Source organism: Chenopodium album, chromosome 23, assembly GCF_948465745.1.
Source record: "Chenopodium album chromosome 23, dcCheAlbu1.1, whole genome shotgun sequence".
Lineage (NCBI taxonomy): Eukaryota > Viridiplantae > Streptophyta > Magnoliopsida > Caryophyllales > Amaranthaceae > Chenopodium > Chenopodium album.
The window spans coordinates 34,718,589-34,745,012 of record NC_137856.1 but is presented as its reverse complement, the minus strand read 5'-3'; the positions used below and the strand labels follow the sequence as shown (position 1 = coordinate 34,745,012).

Here is a 26,424-nt window from a genome sequence, read left to right as displayed (position 1 = left end):
GTAGGTGTTTATCCTCATAAGTATAAACAAAGAATTGTGTGTAGTTTAAAATCTATTAATTCAATATTCTACATATCTTTTGAAACCAAAATATTCTACATATCTAATTGATAGATTGTGTGAAAATTCTCAAATTGATGTATATTTCATTGATCAATATACATAAGGATACAATTGTATTAGTCCTGTTGATTTGTACTCCTTTTATCAGTAAATTTACAGTAAATGCAAAAAACCTTATGTAACGAAAGGGTAGATAGAGTAATTTTCTTTTCCCAACCAACAATGTGCATCATCACTTTCAATTAAGCAAGGTGTTCTAACGATATGGTCATACCATGCACATGATAAAGAAAGAGACTCAAAAAAATGGATGATGTGGTCCTTTCACCCTGTTTTTACAAGAAAAAAGAAGGCAAACTGGAAAAGCTATTGTAATAATGTGATTTTGATGTGTCAATTACTAAGGCCCTGTTCTCTTACGTTGAAATTCAATTCAATTTAATTCAATTCAGTTCAGCTCAGTTCAGTGTAGTTCAGCTCCTTATTTCCTTCTCTTATAAAATATTCATTTCAGTTCAGCTCGGCTCAGTTCAGCTGAGTTCAGTCAATGAGAACAGGCCATAAGTACTCCGTATTACACAGTAATTATTATTGTTATTATTTTTTATTTTTCTAATGTGAAAAAAGGATGTAAGGCGTATCCAGTAATTAGGGCTTATTGTGATTGACTGAACTAAACTAAGTATTTTATGAGAGAAGGAAATTAAAAACTGAACTGAATTGAAAATAGTTTGAAGAGCACAGCAGAACATAACCTTATTGTTTTACTTTACAAATTATGCCTAATTTAATGATTAATGTTAAGCCAGACAAATAAGTCCAAAAAGTAATCATTATGTGTATTCTATATAAGTAACAAAGGAAGAAAGGCATAATACTAGTGATTAATATGAATTAAAAGTGAAAGGGAAATATATGTCGTAAAGAATTTAGGCAATGCATGGTAAACAACAAACTTTCTCGCTTAAAGTTACACTTGCTCATACAAAAATTCAGATATTCTGGCTTTTTCTTTTGCTGATCTCGACTGCACGAAATCCATCATTTTATGATCAAATACTTGTATTCTGTAAATGTGTGGTAGAAGAGTAGATCATACATGATATATGTACATATAAATTTTATGTGGAAAGTATTAAGAAAATTTACAACTTTTTTTTTTTTTTTTTTTTTTTTGGGATAATCAAAGGATCACTATGGCCTTGTTTGGTAAATGGCTTTTCAGGGCTTTTTTATTGGCTTTTGGCTTTTTCATTTGGTCAAACATCCAAAATTCGTGTTTGGTAAATGGCTTTTTCAGCTAGCTGAAAAGCTGGCTTTTAAGCCAAAATGAAAAAGCTACTTGGAGTAGCTTTTGGCTTTTGGCTTTCTAAGTTACTAATAACATTCAACAGCCAATTTTACCAAACATGTTTACAGACTAAAAAAAAGTCAAACAGCCAACAAAAAAGCCAATACAAACAGCCAGTCAAACCAGCCAATCAAACCAGCCGACAGCCAACAGCCAATTGCCAAACAAGGCCTATCTCGTTATATTGAGTTAAGACGAGCACAATATAATGATCTTGTACAAAAACATTGTGCATGTCTAGCGTAAAAAGTGCAAGAAGAATACCCTCTCGATAGTGATATCTATGGACTGTATTAATATGTCGTTCAATAAATCACAACATTTTCTTTGATTTCTCTATATCAAAATTCAAAAGTATTGAGTTATATATTATTTTAATTATCATACTAAAAGTTCACAGTATCCAAATATTCTTCTTTCATCAATCAACAAGAATGAAATTATATCAAAATAGATCCTGGATAAGAACGTCTCACACTGTATAAATTTTGGTACATAGGAATTTACCTAGAAGTATCACCAAAAAGAGTACTCATAACTGAAAAATAAGCATTTTCTTGCATAGATAAGTATTCCTTTACTTGCAACTAAAGTCACACTGTAAATGCATTGTCATTGCTTACAATAGCTTTTCAAATAATGTTTTGCTGCCTTAGAATCTTTGGGACAAAGAGAAGTATCATCTAAAAATCTAATCCCATGTGAATTTAAATCAATAAAAAAATTAGAAATGGCGTTTAAGATTACTTTTTTCATAAGAAAACAAGACTATTTAAGGTTCTGATTCTTTAACATCTGCTTCTTCCAACTTTGCTAATAGATGTAAGGGCCTGTTCTCTTACGTTGAAGTTCAGTTCAGTTCAGTTCAGTTCAGCTGAGTTCAGTTCAGTTCAGTTCAGCTCCTAATTTCCTTCTCTTATAAACAGTTCAGTTCAGTTTAGCTGAGTTCAGTCAATGAGAACAGGCCCTAACTCCATATTTGATAATTGAGACTTCATTGAATGTTAACTAATGCTATTATTATTAAAAACTTCCGAGAGGGGGAGTACTAGTACAAGCATACAAGATAGGCAAGAAAATTTATGCCAAATACAAAGCCTCATTGCATACCCACCATTTTATTCTGCAAAATTAGTTTTCTGTGACAAACAAATACAACATACAAGGCCTCACCTATGTAGGTATACTTCTGACTTACCTAAAGACACGGTGAGAGCTACAACATTGCAGCTGCTTCCTTGTCCAAAAACCACTTCAGCTCTCCTTCAGGAGACACCATTTGAACAGGCAGCATGTCAGAGCTCTGGTCTCCACTTAGTGCAGTCTTCACAACTGCTGCTTTTCCACTTCCGCAAACTACAAGAGCAATGTTGGCTGAGGAATTGATTACAGGGAAGGTGAAAGTGATTCTCTCTGGTGGTGGTTTCGGGGAGTCATTGATAGAGGTAACCCATCTCTGACTCTCCTTGAGAAGAGGGTGACCCGGGAACAAAGAAGCAACATGTCCATCAGGACCAATACCTAGGAGCATGGCATCAAATTTTGGAAAACCACTTGTCGGTGATGTTGCTAATATGTTTGTCTTTACCAGTTGTTTGAGACCAGTTTCATAATCATCAGCTGCGCCTTCAGCTGAGAGCGAGTCATTAATAGCATGGACATTACCAGGGGGGATAGGAACCTGGGAAAATAGAAGGCAATGAGCAACAAAGCACAAGGAAAGAAAGTACACTTTATCAATCACAACTAAACCCCGTTCCTGTTCTGTATATGTTCCTGATTCTTCAAGCATGACTAAGCGAACTACTAGAAATAAATTTAAACCATCATTACTTAACATGATTATAGTTTTATGCCAATCCACTGCAAAAAGTATAAGAATTCCTCTGCCTCTCATCCAACAAAGAATTGTTTCTATCTCTAAGAAAACTTACTGCTATATTGACTATATACTTGCATTTCTTACAAGCTCCTACGTCCTACCCATAAATTAAAAAAATTATATATACGAGGAAGTATGAGTAAAAAATGTATAGTAATCAGTTTACAAAGTTCGTATATGTTTCGTAATTTTTTTTTTTTTTTTGGGTTCATAAATCTTTCTCTGCTCTGCCCCTGGACCAACAAATTGTTAGGCTGTGTGTGTGCAATCTGTGCATGGGTGTGGGCGTGTGGCTATTGTTAAAAGATTCTGTTCATAGATAACACAGAGATGAGAGAATTAGTGACTGGGTGAGACAATAGTGAGTGCACGCAGTGTGTACATGACTTGTAAATTTGTGATTGTAATATGAAAGTTATTGGCTAGAGTCTTGTGAATGGCTCAGAGAGATTTAAGCTTCTTTTCATGCTTTGAAAAGAGTTGATTCAGTTTCATCTCTAATGCTTGATTAACTGTAATACTTTTGCGGACATTATAAAACCTAATTCTCATCCAAGATTCATTTACGTTACCTTCCCCTCAAAGATAACAAGGAAGCTACACACAAGGCCAAGCTATTATCTATCTAAATTTGCTTAAGATGTTTAAATCTTCCCCCAAACACAATAATAGATTAAAATCTGCAAATGAGCAACTGAACATAAATCTAATTCATATAATAAAATTTGCTAAAGACACCAAGAATTCAAAGTATGGGCTGGCAATGGAGCCAACAAAATATAAGCACCAAGTCAACATTACTTATCAACAATATGCAGTCGTCTACTTGAGGAATATAGTAAGTTTGCAATTCCCTCTACTGATAGGTACTATGAGTGCTCTCATATTTAATTGCATCATGTGTATTTTACAAAAACTTTCACATCAATATTCCAACCCTGTCAAGGTTTATAAGCGCTAACCTTGTAAGCCTTGGTTTGTTGGCCACGGCTATCGAGAAAAGAAAATATCTTATAATCTATTCTGATGGTAGCAATAAAAATTAATTGTTGCACTTTCATTAGTAGAATAAGTATGAGCTGCAACCATTTTATATTCTGTTCTCTAATTATAGTTTATAGCTCTTTGATTTATATAATTAGTGTTAAGGCAAGCCAAATCCAAGCCTTTGTGTAAGTTCTTCTCTCTTTTTTCTGGCACAAGAGAATTTGCTAGTGTTAAACATTTATAGACAATCTTTCAGTCCTGTCTGAGTTAAAGCACGCTGGTTATAATTTGGCATTGACCAAAAAAGGCAATTCATTCATCATACTATAGATTTTTTAAAAAAAGTCCTTTCTAGTTTACACTACATCTAAAGATTAATGTTGAACAAGCATAATACTTCTAAGTTCTAACTTATCTAGGCCAATATCTTTAAGCTGTCAATCGAGCAGACTTCATCCAAGGTATATCAATTGAGGAGGACTCCCACCGATATGCAGTATGCCTAAAGTCCCATAAAAATTAAAGGACAATCCAGTCGATTTCTGTTTTGCAGTTTTACCATCAAAATATAGTATGCGACCAAGAATTGTAAGGTCTCAAGAGAAAAACAATAATGAAATGAAGCACTCTGTATTATAAATACGTCAATAAGACAATAAGGACACAACAAACCTACAATCGATTGTTCTTCAGAATAACCCTTCCAAAAAATAAAAAAAATGTGACAGCATGGTTTCTGACAGCTTCTAAAAGAAATCTCAAAGGAAATCTCTACCTACATACTTCGATATTTGGCTATGACTGAACACTAATTGCGGGTATTCATGGATTATATTAAAATTCAACTTTAAAAATCTACTACAATGTCTAGTCCTTTAAAGCAACAAGAGAAATCATATTACTCATATAGCAGTCAATTCTCAACATTCTTCCTAGCTGAATTTGGTTATCTTATCTGTCAGTGAAAAAAACGGGTGCTATGACAATATGTAAACCTCAAAACTTAACTTAGTTTCAAACCAATTGAAGAATCTAGTACTGTAAATAAGCAAGTGCATTGCATAGAAAATCATGCTTCATCATTCTCCAACATCAACCCGAACCCAACTTCTCTTTTCTACAACTACTACAACAGAATCCTTAGCTACAACAAGGATTACACCTGATTCATTCTAATCAAAGCAATAACACTAGGAAATGAGCAATAACACTAGGAAATTAGCACATAAAACTCCCAAATACAACAAAACCAAATATCTCATCATCAAAAGTATAAACACATAATAAATTAATAGTGCAATCATATAATTGATTTATATATATAATTCAAATTAATAAACAAGAAAACATACCTTAGACAAGAAACCATCATATGCAAGCTTGTAGTTACTATCAGGATGATCCTTTGGAACAACCCTCTCATCAACCCAAAACACATGCCATTTCGTCCAATCAATTGAATCCGAGTATGGAGGTTCTGCCAATTTCCTAATTTTCAACAATAATAATACCCATTAAGTTAAACATTAAAAAGATTTGATTTTTTTTTTTTTTTAAAAAAGTCAAAATTACCTGAGAGATTTGATGAGAGAACCCCCAGAAACAACAACAGTAAAAGCGCCCCTTTCATTGACAAAATAATCAGATAAATTGGCAGTAAACTTTGCTAATTCAAAGGCAACTTGTTCTTCAGAATCGAAAATATCGACATTGGAATAACCCTTTTCAGATTTCGCCATTAAAGATGATTTTGGTGTGAAATTTAAGGAGCTTTTTGAGATTGAAATTGCAGGGAATCTGAGAGGAAAGTTTGAAGCTTTTACAGGGAAAGAAATTAGTGGGGTTTTTAGGGGAGATTGATTAATTTGTGAGAATCTAATAGGGGTTGTTTTTGTTGTTGTTGAGTGGGAGAGTTTGTGAAATGAAGATGCCATTTGTTGTGAATGAGCGGATTGAAGGTTAGAATAGACAAGTAGCTGGTTTGGTAAACAGCGGATTGCATCACTTGAACCGCTGAATAGATGAGCGTTTTGGAAGGGATGATTCTGGCGGTGACGATTGTTTTTAGTGTAATTTGAATTTAACTAACTAGGTTTCCTTCTAAATGAAAAAAAAAAAAAAAAAAGACTTAACTAGACTTAGGGTTTATTCTGATTTACTGAACTGATCTGAATTGAATTGGGGAAATTAGGAATTGAGCTGAATTAAGCTGAATTGAACTGAATTAAGTTGGAGTGACTGAAATTAAGCTGAAGAGAACATGTCCTTATGTGACTTTATTATGCCTGAAATAAGTGAAAATTAGGTAAATTGAACAAACCCTTAAATACATCCATTTTCCAGTTATCTCGATTTTTCTGTACCAAACAAAGCTAATTCGATCCAATACGAACATTCAAATTTTTAATGTATATAATTTGATCCAAAATGATAATTTGGTTTGAATTGAATTGAATTTTGGTTTCACTCGGAATATATAAACACTCCTAAACTCCATCGGCTTAAGAAATAAGTTTAAAAGATAATTAGACTTGTATGAATAGGGAAGGAGCCAAGGGGGTAGGGTGATATAAAATCACTTAAAATTAAATAAAATACACAAGTAAAAAATAAAAAAATAAAATAAAAAAAAAGTATAAGCTTCAATTTATGCTATCAAGCATAATATAAATGTTCAAGACATGCATGTATTAAAACATGCTTAAATATTCATCATCGATGCAGCTTCCTTATCTAAAAACCACTTTAATTCTCCTTTAGGTGAAACCAATTTAGCTGGTAACATTGCTAAACTTTGATGTCCATCAAACACTTCATACACAATTTTGGCCTTTTCCTTTCCGGTAACCACGAAAGCAACATTTGAAGCACTGTTAATCACCGGAAATGTCATGGTAATTCTTTGTTGTGGTGGTTTTGGGGAGTCCATAATGTAAGTAACACATTTTGTGTTCTCTTTTAGTTGAGGATGATTTGGAAAAAGAGAAGCAATATGTCCATTATAACCTAACCCTAATAGAATGAGGTCGAATTTTGGAAAACCCATAGTATTTGATGTTGCAATAACATGGCTCTTCATTAGTTGTTTGAGACGCGATTCATATTCAGCTGAAGCTGCCTCGGGTGAAAGCTTGTCATTGATGGAAATTATATGATCATTAGGGATTGGTACCTGAGAGAGTTCAAAGATAAAGACTATGTAAAATACAAGCTGGAGAATAAAATGGACAATATATATAAATAAATAATGCATGTCATTTTATACCTTAGAAAGAAATTCATCGTGAGCAAGCTTGTAGTTACTTTGCGAGCTATCCTTGGGAACAACCCTTTCATCAACCCAAAATACATACCATTTTGACCAATCTACTGAAAATGATGGCTCCATCATATTCCTTTAATTTTGTTGTGCAAAAAATCAAATTGAATAATAAAATATGGTCAGTTTGTCACATATAATTAAATTAGACATGACATATATTTCTTCCATTATTAACAATTTATTTTTGATACTTTAATTTACAAAAAGTTTTTTCTACCAATTATTGTGATTCTTATTTATCTTAAAATCAAGTGATTCTTATTTAACTGTACATTTTTCATGGAGAAGATATATAGAAAAATATATCACAAGCTTTTCAATAATATTAATTCATATCATCATAGTTTAGTTATTACCTCATAGTTTTGGCATAAGAATCTCCAGATAAAACGATAGTAAAAACACCTCTCCCTTTTATAGATTTCTCTGACAAGTCACCAATGTATTTGCTTAATGATGTAGCCATCTCATCTTGAGAATCAAATATGTTAACATCGACTGAACCCTTATGAACTTCTATTTTCTCCATGGAAGCTCTTCTAATAATGCTGAAAGTGAACACATAAATAAGTAAAAATAATCTTTGAGAAATGAAGATTTCTAATTATTTAATCACATTATTGCTTAACTTGACTTTTGTATTCTACAAAATCACAAATAGCAAGATCGATCAAGATCATAATAAGCTAGATCAAAAATACTTTGTATACATAAAAGTAAACTTATTAATCTAGCATCTAAACTAAAAATAAAAAAGTAAGAGTACTAAAAAGATCCCTAGTACGGAGTAATACGTACCTTAAAATTATTGTAAACAAGCTTATAATTGTAGTCTTATTAATCCTTGGAGGGAACCATTGGATCGAGGCAATAGCTTGAAAAGCCATAATAATTTTTTTATTATTATTTTTATTTATTTTTTTTTTTTGAAAAAAGCTAAAATAAATTCACTAAGATGGATGAAATTATGAATTGTGGACTTAAGGTATCTCACACACATATATATAACCTTTTTCTTTGCAAAGAACAACCCATCCATGAGGTCATAAAGGTAGTGATGAATGCTAAAGTTGGTTTTTTTTTTCTTTGGTGGAATTATTTAGGTTTTTGATTCATTTATTTTTTGCAAGTAGATTCGATCTTGTGGTCGATATATGGCAATTGTTTAGGCTCAACATTTTGATATTTGTTTTCATGAATAAATATATGATAGGTAAATGCAAGTGGAATCATTCAAGTAGTTGTGGGTATGTTACTATGTTGTGGTATTTTGGATATACATTTCTCAATATATATATAAATATACTTACGAAAATAAATTTATTACAATTTGTTTACCTAAGTTTGGGCACATCACATACATATGAAACATGTAGTTTCTCATGATGTAGATATTACGGGTGATAAATATCATAAAGGAGTACAAACCGAGTATAATGACTACTCATATGACATCCATGTTACCTACCCATAATGAATGTATAATAGACTACAAGCCAAGATTTATACAAATCTAAAATAAATTATTCATGTATGTTAAAGTTACATGGCATATTGATTTAGTCATTGAGGCCAGGGTTGGGAGATTGATTTGCTTTGCCTATTTTGTGTTAAAAGATGGTGTACAATGGCAAGCAGACCTGGTTATTGGGCGGGTCGGGTCAGGGTCGGTGCGGGTCAGGGTCAAAGAGGGTCACATTTTATAGGGTCAGGTCAATGCGGGTCGCGGGTCAATAATGGGCGGGCCTACAAAATATCAATTAAAATAAATATTGGACAAAGCCATTATTAAATACATATGAATACAAATTAATCTATATAATTATTTTTACATTATGTATTTTCTTTATCAACTAAATTGGAAAAACATGTTGGCCCTATATGGACCCTACCTAATAAGGGCCCTGTCCATTAATAGCCCTGTCTATTAAAAGCCCTATAAGCTTGGCTCTGACCCTATTATCATTTGGCTGCCCTGTCCAATAACCACCTCTAATAGCAAGATAGACGAATGGACTCGAATACTTTTCATTTACGTGGAATAAATTAAAAAAATTGAGCTAATATTTTTATACTCCGTATAACGCATAACTCACAAATCTAAGTTATTTAACCCAATGATACTTATATGATACCCTAATGATACTTATTTCAGTATTTGATACCCTAATTCTAGTGATGAGAACCTAGGCCAAAGTGTGGGACAACAATATAGTTATGGACTTATGGTGATTTAAGAACCTTAACTTATGCTTAACTCAGGGCTTAGCTTGTTTATTCCAGCTTAATATCAATTCAGTTCAGTTCATTTCAGTTCAGCTCCAATCAATTTATTTTAGTTCAGCTCCAATTAGTTAGTTCTGTACAGCTCCTAATTTCCTTCTCTCGTAAAATATTCATTTCAGCTCTTCTATTCAGTTCAGTACTTCAGTTCAGTTCAGTTTAGTTCAGCTCCAATTAGTTTAGTTTAGTTCTACTCAGTTCAGTAAATGTGAACAAACCCTCATGCTGTGGTACTTCAAAAGTGCAATGAACCTTACTTGTTTACCTATTTTTTTTTTTTTTGAAGTAAACCTCATAAATTTTAATATGAATTAAAACGATGCGTTTTCGTTGCATACACAAAATACAGAGTATTTCAATGACTAAACTACCCTCCTAAGAGCTTTCCAAAACCCTATACCCCGGTAAAACGGAAAAACCCTAATTTTATCATTTTCAACCCAAGCACTATAAAACCCAAACTCACACCTCAGAAAAAAGTTATCGCCTTCCTCCGTTTCTCACAATTTCGCGAAAAAAAGTAAAGACAGAATTCTAAACGAGAGGGTAGGAAGGTCATTCAAGATGCAGATCTTTGTGAAAACTCTTACTGGGAAAACCATCACCCTTGAAGTTGAATCAAGCGACACTATTGACAATGTCAAAACTAAGATTCAAGACAAGGAAGGTATAATTTTTGATGGGTTTTATTTGAATTTTTACCTTTTGTTGGTTTGTATTGTTTGATTTGGTTATTTTATAATTTTGATTTTATGGGTGATTGATTTTGTTTTAATTTGGTTATTATTTCAATTATGATTTTGTGGGTGATTGAATTTTGATGCGGGTGATGATAAAGGTTTAATTTTTATGTTTTTATGTGTTGAATTCGGTTGATTGGGAATTGAATTATGGCTTTGATTTGATTATGTTTTGATATTTAATATATTGGTGATTGGAATGTGAAGTGGGTGATGATAAAGGTATGATCTTTATAGTTGTTACTTGTGTAATTTGACTGAAAGCTTTAGTTTAAATTGGAACTTTATTGATTATTGAATTTTGATATGGGTGATAATTGAAATTTAACAATTGAGATTTTCATATACAGTTGAGATTGAATTTAAACTTTAATCTGCTTGTAATTGAAATTTTTGGATGACAGCTATAATTTAATTTATTAAATGATTTGTGAGTGATCAATTTTGATACAGGTGATATTGATTTTGAACAATTGAGATTAAATTATGCAAGTTAAATTGAATTTAAACTTCAATTTGCTTATAATTAAACTTTTATTTGTGATTGATTGTGATTTGAAGTTGGTAATTTAAATTTGAGTTTTGACATTGTATAAATTTAATTGGAAAATCGTTAATGTACTTATCTATGGAACTTGTATAGTGGGTAATTGAAATTTGATGTGGGTTACAGTGAAGGTGTGATCTTTAGTAAGGTTTTAGAATGTAGAAGTTGGAAAATTTTTTGAAATTGAATTTCTGTAATTTGATTCACATTTATTTTGGAATTTATATTACTATCAATGTTTGTTGATTTAACATGACATTGGCATAGTGTTTGATATTAGGGTATTGCAGTTTGATCTTTGTGTGTATGGTCAATTGATTTTATTATTATTTTTTTAAGTATATTATCTTTATAGTTTTCACTCATTGAATGTGTTAAACCTAATAGGTAGCTTTTGTAAGTTACAAGCTAAGCATGTAATTGTGCTGGCTTTTAATGTAATATATATTGACGTATGGGTTAATAGTGTGTCTTAGCTTTTTAGTTTATTCACATTAGTGAATTTTGATGCATCAATTGAGAGGGATATTGATGAATTTCATTGCAACAGGCATTCCACCAGACCAGCAGAGGCTGATCTTCGCCGGCAAGCAGCTTGAAGATGGCCGCACTCTTGCTGACTACAACATTCAAAAGGGTTAGTTGCTCTGCTTTTACAGCTTTCCTTTTTTTATTGGTTAAGTTCTTGTGATTATATATAGGCATGCCTAACATAGTGAAACGGTTACACCTCGATTCTCATAGAAATTATATATATGTACTTCAATTTAAATTCCAAGCCAATTTCCTATTAATCTACGAATGCTTTGTAATATTTAATTCCTTTCTGATTCTGTATTGATTTTCTGTAATACTTATATTCATATATTTGATCATTTGATTTAATGTTGTGCAATTGCAGAGTCTACCCTTCATCTGGTCCTGAGGCTCCGTGGTGGAATTATTGAGCCTTCTCTGATGGCCCTAGCTAGGAAATTCAACCAGGACAAGATGATTTGCCGCAAGTAAGTATCTTTGTTAATTTTTTGTTTTCTTAAATATATGCTTTTGATGGCAGAGGTTTGCAATTGTCATTGATATAATCTTGTGTGCCGTCTCCTTTTGTTAATGGAGCATCCTCTTAATAAGGCTAACATTGAGCATAGTAACAATCAAGATTTTAACTAATGCCTTGGTTGAATTCATGAGGTCATGAGCATAATTATATGGTGTTTGGTTCATTTATTGGTACGGTTAATTTGAGTTCAAATTGCGTATAAAATGTCGTTTTTTTACCTCTAATCTTCAATCTTACATGTCTTTGATCCAGCCGGTCATTAGAAGGAAGAACCGGTCATTAGCTTTCCTAACCGGAATGTATCCTCGTTATCATTGAGAGTTCTATCTTAAACCACATTGAGTTGCATTACAATTTGATATTTCTTGTTGATCTGCATGGAAATGTTCTCCAATGTTAGCTCTGGTCATGATCATAACAGTGTCTTTTGTCGGTTGATGGCACTCTAATTCGATCTTAAATCTTCTAGGTGTTATGCTCGCCTGCATCCTCGTGCTGTTAACTGCAGGAAGAAGAAATGTGGCCACAGCAACCAGGTAAAGTTGATACATTTAGCCTTTCAGTTAATGAACTTGCCCTTGTTTTGTGGCTGTTTTGGTTTGAAATTGATTAATTTCACTGTTGGTTTGCAGTTGAGGCCAAAGAAGAAGATCAAGTAGAGCGACCAGTTGTTTGCAGCTAATGTTCGGGCAACGGTTTCCATGGTGCTGGTGTTCGGACTAAGCTGTTTAACTATGGCTCGTAGGAGGGGTTTACTCAAATTAGCTTTAAAACATTTGATCTTTTAGTTCTAGTAGTATTACTATATTTTTATCTTTAAATAAGGCGTACATCTTCCTTAGTAGTCTTATTTGTCCAGAAATCAGATAATTTTGTTGCCTTTGGTTTTTGAATATTCATATTAGTAAGACAATTTGCATTTTATTAGTCTGCTGTTTTTAGAATTGTTTTCAGTCATATTTGTGGTTTTTTTGGAATCCTTGATCACTCTCTTGATTAAAATTATAAATCAATGTGACAAATTGAGAGAGAGACTAATTACTGAAGATCATCATCTCTAATATAGTATGTGATGTTTTTTGAAAAACTAATATGTGACTTTTGATTTACTCTTGGACCTTTTGAAACTGTATTTTCAGTAAATTTGAATGACTTTCATTAATTGAAACTCGACTTTACTTATTAAAGGTGATTTTCATATTATTTCTGTAATCACTACACTTGTATTGGGGTTGGGCCAAATTTTTGAAGCCCACTTATTTCCCATGATGGTCAATTGAAGCCCACTTGTTACCAACACCTTAATGCACTCATTTTTTTTATACTCGTATACTCAATCCGTTTGTTTTTTTTGACTTGCAAATTTGCAATATTTTGATTCTTAAGCTATTCATATAATCTGCTTGCAGAGAATTAAATTTCAAAAATATTATGTGTCAATTGATAATAAATCAAATGTGTGATTTTCAGATTGGGTTTAGGTCTAATAATCAAGTTTGGTTAACTTTTGCCACCTCTATATTATGCTACATCTTGGGACTAAGAGGTTAATTACATGATAAATATCCAACACTCATCAAACAAATAAGTCATCCTTGAGAACAATTTTGATCTTATTTTCCTAATTATTTTGATATTTTTTCTCTACAACTATTTTTTAATCATTTTTTAATTTTTATGTTCAAATGAACTTATATACAGTTTAAAATGTGATCTATCGTACGCTGACCTTGATCTCAACCTTAGGACAACTGTCTTATTAGTATTTATTTTTTACTCGTTTGTGAGAATATTAAATCAAACTTAACTTCGAAGTTTAAGCACTAAAACATTCTAGAAATCAGCTTCTAAAATAAAATGGTGGCCAACATATCACATGTGGAACCAAATTATTCATTCCCTTAGTGGGGGAAGAGATTTTTAAGTAGTCTTTGAAATGATCGATTTTTTATCATAAATTGGAACAAGATTGTATATGACTTCAAATTAATCCTTTCTATTTTTGAAAGCTAGTCAAATCCTTAAGCTTTTCCACCAAGATTTAATTATAATTAAGATAATGAAACATTTTAGGCAGTCCAAATTATGCATGAAACCTTTAACGACTGCCATATCACACCACTCATTTGTCTACATGTGTCCCATCTCATTCCTTGAAGCAACATACCATATTTGGATTTGCCGTCATTAAGTTTTTCTATGGGATCAAATTAATTAGACATTAATTGTTAAGATTTAACATGATAATTATAGCCGTTTAAAGACAAATTAGAGTGTCATTTTCAGTAATAGTTGCAAGTATTTAACCCCACTTTACCATATTCTTAGATTTTTTTTTTTAATAAAAAAAGTACAAATTTCATTTAAAATTGATGGCATAGTCTTCAGGATTTCGACAGACAAGGTTAAATTACTTGTCCATATTATAAGATATAAATAAAAATGATAAAGACATACTTTGAAAATTTGAGGGGTACACAACGCTTTTCTTTTTGCCTAACTTGTCTTTTTATCAAGCAATTTCACTTTAGTTAGTACAACTTTTATTATCTTACTAAGTGTCAATGAATTTATGATTTTTTCTATCTTGTCATTTACCAACAAAAATGAGAACCCTAATGACCTAGGGCCCAAAACCTTGGAAAATAAGAAGTTTCTTCATGAATTATGACAAGTTGACAACTAGAATGAATTCCAAATTTACCAATGAAATTATATATGATCGTTTGTGTTATGCAAGATTTAAGTATGTACCTCTTGTATGTGTGCTGTGTGCATGTGTTTATGCCATTGTGTCACCTAGGTGTAAAATAGAATTTGCATAATACTCCCACAAAAACAAATTGAATATCCTTAATTAATTTCTCAAAAAAAAAAAAAATCTCCTTAATAATGAAATTTGATAGGAAAAATAAATTGACTTTAAAAATTGGCTAAGTTGGTGCTGTGTTGAGATTATTATTTTTGAAGGTTTAATGTTTGAATAAATAATTCAAGCTTAACTCATTTAGCAAGTTGAAACTTTGGATACAAATTTGTCATCATTAGTTTACACTAGGTTTTATTGTTTTAATATACTCGTAATTATTAATAAGTACTCTGTTAGTTTAAAGTAATACAATGAAACCATTGCATCGAAAGTAAATTACACTCATTAGACAACTCATTTATATACTTCGTATTACATTTGTTGATCCAAGTCAAGTTGTGCTGAATTATTTAAGGCCTAAGGACTCCTTCATTTGCTGTGAATTTTTACTACTATCCTTTTCCTTACCAACTTCATCGATCATCCCCTTACCCAAATTGATATGTACAATTATTTCTCATCATGTCTAAAATTAATATGTACAATTATTTCTCATCATGTCTATTGCATAAGGAGCAAAGAGGTACTTAGCTTAATGGTCAAGTAACTAATTAATAAGTTGAAAAAGGTCACTTGAGTTGGGTCATTTTAACTTCAAATTAGTAATTTTTCGAGGAGTAAAATTGTAATTTAACCCTTCTTTTAATCACGTTTGTTTTACAAGATATATAAAGTAAAATTGTAATTTAACCCTTCTTTTAATCACGTTTGTTTTACAAGATATATAAAGTAAAATTGTAATTTAACCCTTCTTTTAATCACGTTTGTTTTACAAGATATATAAAGTAAAATTGTAATTTAACCCTTCTTTTAATCACGTTTGTTTTACAAGATATTGTAGACACCCATTTGTGTCTCCCCAAAACCAAACCCAGTGATGAATGCCTTTCATGTCGAACCATTATCGAATTAGGTGAAAGTGGTTGAAAGTCAAGTGTTGCGGTTTAGTTTTGATTAAAATTCTCTTCTCTCTGTTTTTGAAAATGACTTTTTTTATTTGAAAATAGCCAAACCAGTTTAGTTTGGTCCATAATTAAGGTCCAATAATAGTGTTGATGGATGGGGCTCGAAAAGACCTTTCCAACGATATATTATAAGCCCAATTCCGATGAATAATGAGGAAGTTATGGCCAAAATACTAAACTGGGCCTGGTTGATTATTTAAATGCGGCCCAATGATCTAGAGGAGGGCCCAATGTTAATTATTATTCCTAAAATTATTATGATTAATTATAGTTTTCTAGAAGTTTCTAGAAAGTTCTTTTTAATTCTAATATTATTAGATTTAATAATTAATTATTTTAAAATAGACTTTTATTTGGAGTAAAATATCGTTTCATTGTCTTAAAAATACGTATTTTATCTTTTGTACGGATTCCGTAGATCAAGTTGATTAAAGATCGGATTCCGCGTGAAGAAAACGCGCTAATACAGGTTGTCGCCAAACGACAAGTCTGTCGCCACGCGACAGAATCTGTCGCCGCGCGACAGACCCTGTCGCCTCGCGACAGATATTGTCGCGTCGCGACAGAGTCGATTCCTGGCGACAGCGTGTAGTTTTATTCCTTATCAAATTCTATGATTTTCCGGACTATTTTCATTATAAATAGGGTCCGAATTCCTGTTTTCAGTATCATCAATTCTCATCTACAATCAATTCTCATTAACTCATCCTTAATTCTCTCTTGAGCAATATATGCTTTCTTCCTCTCTCTTTCTAAACTAGCTTTTCAAAATACACAATTCCGCATTCACAAGATCTTGAAACACTTAGCCAAGTTCGAAGTTGTCTTCGCCCTAGACGTGCAAATGTTGATAATTTCTGAGGGTTTGGTCCAAAACTAGTCAAAACTTTATTTAATTTGATTTCAATTTAATTCTTTAATTCTTTAATAATTCTTTATTATTTTCATTGAAGTTACTAACTTGTGTATTTTGTTATTAGAAAGAGGTACGAGGCTTCAAAGTATGTAATCTTATTACTCTCTTTCAATGTAGATTGCATGCTTATTATTGTTTAATATTCCTAGTATCATGTTAGGATGTTTTTAATTCCTAGTATCATGTTAGGATGTTATTTTATGCTTTCTAGAATCATGTTTAGGATGCCTTTACTCTTTCTAATATCATGTTAGTGCCATGTTAGGTTTAAAGCTTTGATCTTTATTGTTTAGTGACATGCTAGGGTTTGTTATTAATCTTGTTAGTATCATGCCTAGGATCTTGTTATTATTATTAAGCTTTATTATGCCTTATCATGGTATTATCGTTATTATTTATTATTGCTTTATGCTTATGTTGCTTGTTTTATTTTATTGTTATTGCTTGATCACACCTTTTATGATTGTTAAAGGGAATTTGTACTTGAAATCACGCTTAATAAGATAATTATTAATTTGGTTTAGGCTAATGTGATTTTAACTCAAGTGATCGCCAATAATAGTTTTATTTGTGCATTAATATTCAACCAACATAGATTAAACAGGGTAGGTTTAATATAATGTTTGTATGTTATTCGAAAAGTGCACATGAATACGAGCAGAACAAAGTAGAGGCCTATTTTATAGGGCGGGTCCTTTCTTTTGTAGATTGGATTCGTACCCTCATCCCCGGACCCTGTTTGGTTCAAGACCTTATGGAGTTGATGGTCCTTTTGGATTGTCTTTTGGGTTTACAAGTTCCTAAAACTTGTTGGCGACTCTTTTTGCTCTTTTTCTTTCCCTTTGGAACGCCACCGTACTTTAGTGTATGATCACAGTGGGGTTCAAGTTTGGGGTTATCATAATGCTTGAAATATTCCCTACAGATATATAAAGTAAAATTGTAATTTTTACAATTGTTGGCGGATAATATATATATATATATACTTGAGAGTTGAGAGGATTTCATTATAAAAAAAGAAAATCCTAATATAAAGGAAAATAAAAGATACTCAAGACTCGAAATTAAATCTCATGGATAAACGAACACTTAAAACCAAGGTTAATTGATAGTTAACAAACTAATACACTAGCTAGTATACACTAAGAATCCTCAAGCTATGAATTCCCTTATCCATTAGAAAATACAACTATGTGGAATATTCATGAAGTGAAATCTTCAATTTAATTTGTTCTATTCAATCAAAACAACTAAATTCATGAAATGGCCCAATCAAATTGGAACATCTTTATTTATTTACTTTTAGCTTTTTTTGTCAAGAAGATAGAGAAATGTATGATGTACTAATCCTTTGGGCAACTCCAAGCTAATTGACACAATATTGTACTAACTAAGAATTGGTCCAAATGGTCCCAACCCACCATGATGTAATCTAACATTACATTTCATAATTACAAAATTATATATTTTTAGTTAGAAGGACAAACATGCATCTCATTTTCTCAAATTTAAAGCAAATTAATGTTTCTAATTTAGTTTAAGAAAAGGGACATGAACAAAATTTAAGTCAATACAAAGAAAAATTCACACAAATTTTTTCAAATCAAACCTTAGAATAAAGTTTTTTCAAAAATATAATTTGATAAATTATACATTATTAGTATATTATTATTTATTACACGTACAACTCACAAAGAAAAACAAAGACTTTCCTTCTTTTCTCTTATTATTTATCCTTTGTTATTTGGATTTATTAGGCGAAAATGATAGTCCTCTCACTTTCATAAAGCCACTTGTTTATTCAGCGTATCATAATTCTTTTAATTATTCCCCTTTTGAGTTCTTATCTGCTTAATTTGTAGTAAAGGCAAATGATGTTAGTATCCACTTGGTCACCTCCACCTTAGTTTGTCCGAATTAAACACTCAAAATCTTCTACTTTAAGTTGGAGAAACACGATTAAGCTAACAATTTGAGGATTAATATCTTGTTACTTGCTTGTAACATTAATCTTTGCATCTTTAAGGTCTAATTAAAAGTTGATATGTTAAAGCAAAGGAGTTTGGCTTTGAGTATCTTCTTGTTTGCTTGTTACACGAAAGTTGAGATAAGTTGCTAATGTGAAAAATAAAATTGAAAGTGGATATAGAGAAAGAAAAGTTGTTAGCTAAGATGCGGGAAATCACAAGAGAAATAATATTAGTGACGATAAAAAAAAATTTAAAAAAAAAAAATCTAATAACACCTTTAAATAGGCAAATTTTTTTTGTAGAACAAATTATCTTTGATTTACCTCAATTGTTTTATCTGTAATTGTAATAATTAATTGTTTTACAAAGAAACGTGGTAAAATTGATATTTTGACTGATAAGATCGAGTTTTAAGTTGTTGAATATCTTTTGATTGTTTAACCACATGATAAAAAACAAAGGCCAATTAATTAACTTAACAAAGTACCAAAATACGTCGAAACCTTGAGTAATAGCATCATATATATTTCCATTACATGCCATAAGTTCATTAGATATTTGGAGAACTCCACTCCATAAACAAGTATATACAATAATACATCATAATATCTACTACTATCAAGTAGCTCAACATGCATTGAATATTCAAGCATCAAAAGCAAAATGTTCCAAAACTCAAAAGGGTCCAAATAATAATGTCACCTAGCTCATCCAAAGCATATAATTATAATAATATACTAAAACTTCTTAAAAAAAAGCACCAACTCATCACAATGTTTGTCTCCTAGCTTAAACATTACTCATCCATAAGTTTTGTTAAATCTAGTAATAATGACTGATCATCTCACCAAGAAATGACATATATAAAATTGATTCAATAGTTACTTAGTAAGTGATATTTTAAAAATCCACGTCATTCTCGTAATCTGGAAATAATGAACCAATTGATATTATAAAGATCTAGTGGATGGTAATTAATCTGGTGGACCAAATTTGATCTTAAGATTCAGCCGTATCAATAGTTACAAAATTGACAAATTAAGATTCTCGACAAACTATGCTATTGCCAGCAATGGAGGAAAGAATGTAGTATAAAGTTTTACAGATTTTTGTGTGCTCAATTGATAAATTTCCAAAGGTAATGTACTTCAATTCGTATTTATTAGATTTGGTTCAAATCTTTCAATACCTATCTGTATCAATGGACCTTTAAATTTGCATTTACTCATACTACTACGTATTTAATAAGTTGATAGGGCCATGTATGCACGAGAATTTCGTGCTAAATATCAATCCTTTGTAAATTTATTTGCAAGAATTCGGGGTTGAATTCTACTCGAGTAATAACTCTGAGTTATCTAATTTTAACACTTTTGAATTACAGAGCCAAAATGAGTCAATTTAAATCAAGTGTGTTAAGTACAAATCAACTTTGTAAAGTGTGATGACATTATAAGTAAAGTTTGCATTATTAGCTTGATTAGCTCTAAGGCTTATCTCGGTCAAAATTTAACTCTTAACTTTTTATTGACCCGTTTAAAGATCTTGTTTTGAGGTAGGAATTGATTAGAGGTAAGAATATCTTAAGACGTCTATTTCTTTTAAATTATTGATTTAAATTTCGTTTGTTTATTTTCCCTTCAAACATATTTAAGCGAAACAAAGTGAAATTTACATATTTCCCTCAAAAAAAAGTTAAATTTACATATTAGATTTATAAACCTACCTAGCTAAGCTCAAGCACAAGCACAAGCACAAGCACAAGCTCAAGCTCAAGCTCAAGCTCAAGCTCAAGCTCGAACTGTCTAGCCTTACAAAACCATAAGCTTAGCTTGAATTTGAGCTTAAAACCTTGGGTCATTCATAGTCGTTAATTTAAGTGGAAAGTTGGAAGAAACAAAAATGTGTACCACTAAGCTACAAGTGATCCGCAAGAACAGGCAATGTGAGCAAGAGTGATCGAATTAATGAGCTTGTATCGCTATCGCTTTTTGCCTCTTCTGCGGCCGATTTTTTGATTCAATGAATTTCAATAACCAGGACCACCCACCACCTGTTAGCTTTTCAAAACTATTACCAAAAGAAACCACACTTGACAATACCACATAATGTTAATCAAGATGAAAATGACTCGTTACCTTGAGTACAAAACATAATGTCAAGTACAAAAGAAAATATAAAATGTAATTGTGCGTCAAGGTTACAACTCTCATGTACCCTCTAGTCTCTAAATTGGGTGCAGGCTAAACCCATAACTGATTCAAGAACGCTGAAGAAAATATGTCCAATATTAGTCTCAAATCCCGGCTTCTTTTAAGTTAGACATGTCACGAAGATATATAATACCAATTACGTGTTATGATTCATTGATTATAGATAATGAGACATAAGATGTAACCGAGGGGAAAAGAAGATCTCGACTGCTAAAGAATAGTGTTTAACACAGTAGCTAGCGACACACACGTTCACTAGCACGTAGCACACTTTTGTTTGTAACATTAAGCTAGAAAGCAGAGACATCAATTCACCTTTGGCCATTAAAAGTAAAGAAAATTCACATACCAAAATCTTCCCTTTTCACAGTCTCGTCTTATCCACAGTAAATCGAAGTGACAATGGTGGTTAAAATGCAGGCGCTTTAGAGAGTAGACGAGGTAAATAGAGAATGGACCAACTGCTGCACTATGAGAGGTTCAGAGACGAAGATATTTAGACGCTAAAATCTCATTCCTGTCTTTTTCATATGAAAACTCCCAAAACCATAACCATCCTATGGTGGGTCTGCTATCAACAAGCAAAAATACCTGCACCCATAATAGCCGTTGAACGTATTCAAAAAGCAAATACAGCTGCAAGTCTGCAACTCGATCTGTGAATACGATAAAAATATAATACGGAGTATAAAATTGTACTTCATCTGTTTTAGAATAATTGACACAGTTAAACCAATTAACCTCACACTGTCACACATGCCAATTTGATCAGTGAATACGATAAAAATAAAAATTATACTTCATCCGTTTTAAAATAATTGACACAGTTAGATCAATTAATCTCACACATGCCAACCATAAAATTGACCAGTAATACATAAAAATATACACAAGTAATTAAGTATAAAACAAAAAAGACGGTACTATGTATTAATTCTAATTTAATAACATTTTATGTGATGACATTTGTGGTTTTTTATAGTAGTTGCAAGAAGATTACATAGATGTGTACATATATATGATATACTCCACAAATGAGTGAGAAAGCTTCCTACGATAACTGGCCCCATTGGCTTTAGATAAGCCATCATTAAAAACCTTCTATTAGCATGAAAGTGACAATAATATTACTTTTTTTTTACATGGCTGACTATATATCCCCAAACATGTCCTCTTATACAAGACTCTAAAACATATTCAATTCATGATCATAAGTACTTTGAGTTGAGAGTGGAGTTGTTTTCACTTATTAAAAGAAATATGATGATGCAAGGAAGAGAGCCCTCCCCAGAAGCAACAGAAGCTGATTTCGAGGTTGAGCCCTTGAGTGGCGAAGATGAGCTACCAACTGCAAGGAAGAGGAGGAGTAGGAACAAGAGGAGGTTTAGTGACGAGCAAGTTAAGTCACTTGAAACTATATTTGAATCGGAAACTAAGCTTGAGCCAAGGAAGAAGGTGCAAGTGGCTCGAGAGTTGGGGCTGCAGCCTCGACAGGTTGCTATATGGTTTCAAAACAAACGAGCTAGGTGGAAGTCGAAGCAGATTGAGAAGAACTACAGAGTACTCAAATCCAACTATGATAATCTAAAAGTTCGGCTAGAAGGCATCAAAAAAGAAAGAGAGTCCTTGCTGGAACAGGTATCTTTGCTTCTACTATACTCCCTAAATTTTTCTTGTATATTATTCTGCAGTAGTAGAATATGCAGACTAACAGTATGATTTTCAACAGTTGCAGGAACTACGTAGTCTATTAGAAAAATCGCATGACAGAAAGAATGTATGCAAGGATATTGAAGCCAACGACCAAGATATGAGCAGAGAAAATGGTGAAATTGATGCAGGAATAACAGCAAGATCAAGCAGCTTACAGGAAGAAATGGACAACCAAGGGGCACTTTACTCTGACGATGATAGAAGTGGAAATATAGCGTATTTGGGGCAGGAGGAGCCTGAACTTCTGAAAGTAAGCGAGCACATAGATGGTTCATTGATATCACCGATGAAATGGTGCAGCTTTGATGCCGGGAGTCTGTTTGATCCGACAAGTACCACTTCCCACTGGTGGGATACCTGGTCCTGATGCATCTGTTTAAAACAAAGTGACAGGAAATGAATGTGTTGCTCTTTGATTGGAGACGATAACAACGAAAGTTCAGACGGCATTCAACCAAGGCCCTGATTCTTAGAAGGTAACAAGGGATTACTCAACTATAGGTAGCTTGGCGATGCCACTGACAATGACAAAAATAAGTGCAGTGTTTTGTTATTTATGTGGTTGCATGATTGTGTGAGCATCTCTGTGTCTGACTAGAGATGAGAGAGCTAGTTTGTAGAAAACATTTAGAATTCAGTATGTATAGATTGTAAATTAGTGAAATGTTTTTAGAGAATAATAATTCACCAATTTTAGCATGAATCTATAAGTTTTATATTCATTTGCAACAACCTAAGATACAAAGATGATACTATAACTCAAATTCCACAGAATTCTTATATTAGTCTGCAAAATGCAAATAGAAGTTACTCATCAGGTGATCAGGAGCCTCAAGTACAGTCGACTCAGAAAGTTAGCACAAAAGTGAACAACAAAGTGAGACATATTTTAGATTCCTGATCAATCAACTAGGAAATTTATTAAAAAAAATAAACAACATGACCACACAATCGCGAATAGGAAAAAAAGTACTGTAATGAATATCATGAATATCTTAGATTCCTGATCAATCTACAAGGAACTTTAACCTTGATTATAAAATTTTAGCAACTGAAGCAAGAACAGAGGACTTCTAGTCATAGTATGCTATCTTCATGATTTGTATGTCATTCATTTCACAATTTCGCAGTCCTCAGAGCATGGGTATGCCTACAATAGAAATTAATATAATTGATCACAATAAGGCGGGAACTAGAATTCGAGCCAAATTGAATGAAGTGAGTTATGCATGCTGGAAGAGGACTAACACCTAGAAACTGAGCAAGTAGCCAACAACTCATGAAAGTATGAATAGTAGTATGCAAGATACCGCGAAACACCAAGCTCGTGCCTCCATATAGTAACACAAGAAGGCATATTCCAAAAAGCAATATCATGTTGCAGCATCTTTCTAGTGCAAGCAGTACAGTTGATATAAAAAGCTAAATAAACACCAACTAGCAGGATCAACCAATTTTCTATATCTAACTTCAACTTGCAATATTTTACTCTACAATTCCAATTTGTTAATGTGACCTTTCTATACATAGCCATATAGTCTGAAAGATGATCTACTTTAGGATTCTTAGTCAATTTAATATCAACAATGTCAAATTTCCATCATAAATTTAATTTATAATGTGATAATGCAGCTTAAATTAGCTCAATTCACCTATAATATGAAAAACGCATAGATTTATGATGATTTACATTTTGTATATGCAGTCCTTTATAAATTTAATCTATAATTTAGCATAATGAAATGATGCAGCTTAAATTAGCTCAATTTACCTTTAATATGAACTCCAATTTTGGTCCTAAAACATACCTATAGAAGTATAACTAAATTCATGAAATTGATCAAAATGAGGGACCCAAAAGCACTGAGAAATTGAAATAAGAAACATACAATGGATTAGGTAATATGGGGTCCTTGAGAAATTAATTAAAATCCAATGCTAATTAAAGGGCCAAAAGCAATTAAGGGGTACAAACACAAATTTTTGTTAAAAAAGTGAAAGCTAAAAATAAACGTCATTAGAATTAAGCAAGTGGGCAATTAATTAAAGTTACTAAGATTAAACAATTGACCAACATTATTATCAATATTAAAGCAAGATTAGGTTTGTAGTAGCAAGAAACAACAAACAAATTGTTAAAAATTAACAAAAGAAAACTAGTAAAATACCTTTGAAATTGATAATGTTGTGTTGGCAAGATGATAGTGACTGCAGTTTACTGTAAATTAAGATAATAATTTGCACCACATAATTCGAGACAAATACTTCATTTCATCTTCTCACTGTCGGTGGAATCTTTCAAATATAAAACCTCAATATTTATATAAAGTACATATTACTAAAATTGTTATTTTGATTAAACATTAGACAGTTTGGCCGAGTGGTCTAAGGCGCCAGATTTAGGCTCTGGTCCGAAAGGGCGTGGGTTCAAATCCCACAGCTGTCATTTTTTCTATTGTTTTGCCATATCTTGATATTACATTGTACTTTTCATTTTTGTAATCAACATAAGACACTTACTTGTGTTGTTCGATATAAGCCCAATTTAAAAAAATCTAAACCGTAATCACTCAATGGATCACTCTATCGAGTGACAAATTATATGTTTTTTTTTTTTTGACGAGTCATTAGTGTAATAAATAAACAGAATAATTAATCATTACTCCTTAGTCCGTATGTATACTCACATATCAGTTGTACCTATGTTCATATAAAGCTATTGCGAAGGAGATGGTAGAGAATTTATCTTGGGATTTTGTGGTCAACTACTCAACTGGTCATATGTTCGAGATTTTGAGGTTTTGTATAATGCTTATATAGTTATATGTGAGATATTTTCTACATATAAATCATTTTATTTTTTCATTGTTTTTAAAACGGATATATCTTTTCATTTAATATATACCTCCTTAACTCTTTTATTTTTTTTACTTGATTTATGATAAGATTTTTTGAGACTAATAAAATCCCAATTGACAATGTTTTTTCATATATACTGTGTGTTAATTACAAAAAAACATCAACCAAACATAAGCGTGTGAATATTATAAAATCAATCAAAATAAAAAAAAAAATTGGAGGGAGAATTATATACTACGGAGTATCAAGTTTACAAACATAATTCCCATAAAAAAAAATAAAATAAAATAAATTACAAACATAATTGTACTAAACCTGGCCTTTTGTTGGATTTGATCCATTAAAGTGTTAGAGGCTAATGTCAAACTGGCCAATTGACTTGGGAGGCCCAAAACCTCTCTTCGACATGTTGAACTTCCTATATAGGCTATACTCAATAGTTTACCCGAAACAACAAAAGCTGATAAGAGATTTTTAGAGTGTACATTACAAATTTACAATTTCTTGAGTTTAACTTAAAAGTGGTAAAGTTGATAATTTGACTGATAAGATTAAGTTTTAAGCTAGACCAATCATATTTTTGGTTGTTTGACTTAACAAAGTACGAATAACCATAACAGGCTGAAACCTTGACTAATGTGCTTATATTCCATAACATGCCATAAGTTCATTAGATATTTGGAGTAC

The 26,424-nt window shown here is 32.0% G+C and overlaps 3 protein-coding genes, 1 non-coding gene and 1 pseudogene across 4 annotated transcripts; 3 read left to right on the top strand and 2 right to left on the bottom strand.

The window, feature by feature from the left end:
- Window positions 1-2,474: 2,474 nt before the first annotated feature.
- On the bottom strand, window positions 2,475-6,162 carry EMB2024 (NagB/RpiA/CoA transferase-like superfamily protein). Its single transcript, XM_081663489.1, has 3 exons — window positions 5,856-6,162; window positions 5,636-5,771; window positions 2,475-3,095 (listed from the first exon to the last, which is right to left on the bottom strand). The coding sequence occupies exons 1-3, from the start codon at window positions 6,020-6,022 to the stop codon at window positions 2,631-2,633; spliced, it is 768 nt and encodes a 255-aa protein (XP_081519615.1). The 5' UTR covers window positions 6,023-6,162; the 3' UTR covers window positions 2,475-2,630.
- Window positions 6,163-6,984: 822 nt separating this feature from the next.
- Window positions 6,985-8,134, bottom strand: LOC145607461 (putative 6-phosphogluconolactonase 4, chloroplastic pseudogene; annotated as a pseudogene).
- A 2,237-nt stretch (window positions 8,135-10,371) lies between these two features.
- On the top strand, window positions 10,372-13,159 carry LOC145607768 (ubiquitin-ribosomal protein eL40 fusion protein-like). The gene is made up of 5 exons (XM_081663357.1): window positions 10,372-10,555; window positions 11,726-11,812; window positions 12,077-12,179; window positions 12,702-12,768; window positions 12,865-13,159. The coding sequence occupies exons 1-5, from the start codon at window positions 10,453-10,455 to the stop codon at window positions 12,889-12,891; spliced, it is 387 nt and encodes a 128-aa protein (XP_081519483.1). The 5' UTR covers window positions 10,372-10,452; the 3' UTR covers window positions 12,892-13,159.
- Window positions 13,160-22,252: 9,093 nt separating this feature from the next.
- LOC145608297 (homeobox-leucine zipper protein ATHB-12-like) lies at window positions 22,253-23,581 on the top strand. Its single transcript, XM_081663914.1, has 2 exons — window positions 22,253-22,803; window positions 22,895-23,581. The coding sequence occupies exons 1-2, from the start codon at window positions 22,426-22,428 to the stop codon at window positions 23,243-23,245; spliced, it is 729 nt and encodes a 242-aa protein (XP_081520040.1). The 5' UTR covers window positions 22,253-22,425; the 3' UTR covers window positions 23,246-23,581.
- Window positions 23,582-25,244: 1,663 nt separating this feature from the next.
- Window positions 25,245-25,324, top strand: TRNAL-UAG (transfer RNA leucine (anticodon UAG)). The gene has a single exon. It is a non-coding gene; the product is annotated as a tRNA-Leu (tRNA).
- The last annotated feature ends 1,100 nt before the right edge of the window (window positions 25,325-26,424 follow it).

Coding starts and splice junctions, on each gene's coding strand:
- LOC145608297 (XM_081663914.1), top strand. CDS start 22,426: ATGATGATGCAAGGAAGAGAGCCCTCCCCAGAAGCAACAGAAGCTGAT. Junction 22,804..22,894: donor GAGAGTCCTTGCTGGAACAG/GTATCTTTGCTT, acceptor GATTTTCAACAG/TTGCAGGAACTACGTAGTCT.
- LOC145607768 (XM_081663357.1), top strand. CDS start 10,453: ATGCAGATCTTTGTGAAAACTCTTACTGGGAAAACCATCACCCTTGAA. Junction 12,180..12,701: donor GACAAGATGATTTGCCGCAA/GTAAGTATCTTT, acceptor TAAATCTTCTAG/GTGTTATGCTCGCCTGCATC. Junction 12,769..12,864: donor AATGTGGCCACAGCAACCAG/GTAAAGTTGATA, acceptor GTTGGTTTGCAG/TTGAGGCCAAAGAAGAAGAT.
- EMB2024 (XM_081663489.1), bottom strand. CDS start 6,022: ATGGCGAAATCTGAAAAGGGTTATTCCAATGTCGATATTTTCGATTCT. Junction 5,772..5,855: donor TCTCTCATCAAATCTCTCAG/GTAATTTTGACT, acceptor GTTGAAAATTAG/GAAATTGGCAGAACCTCCAT. Junction 3,096..5,635: donor ATGATGGTTTCTTGTCTAAG/GTATGTTTTCTT, acceptor CTATTTTCCCAG/GTTCCTATCCCCCCTGGTAA.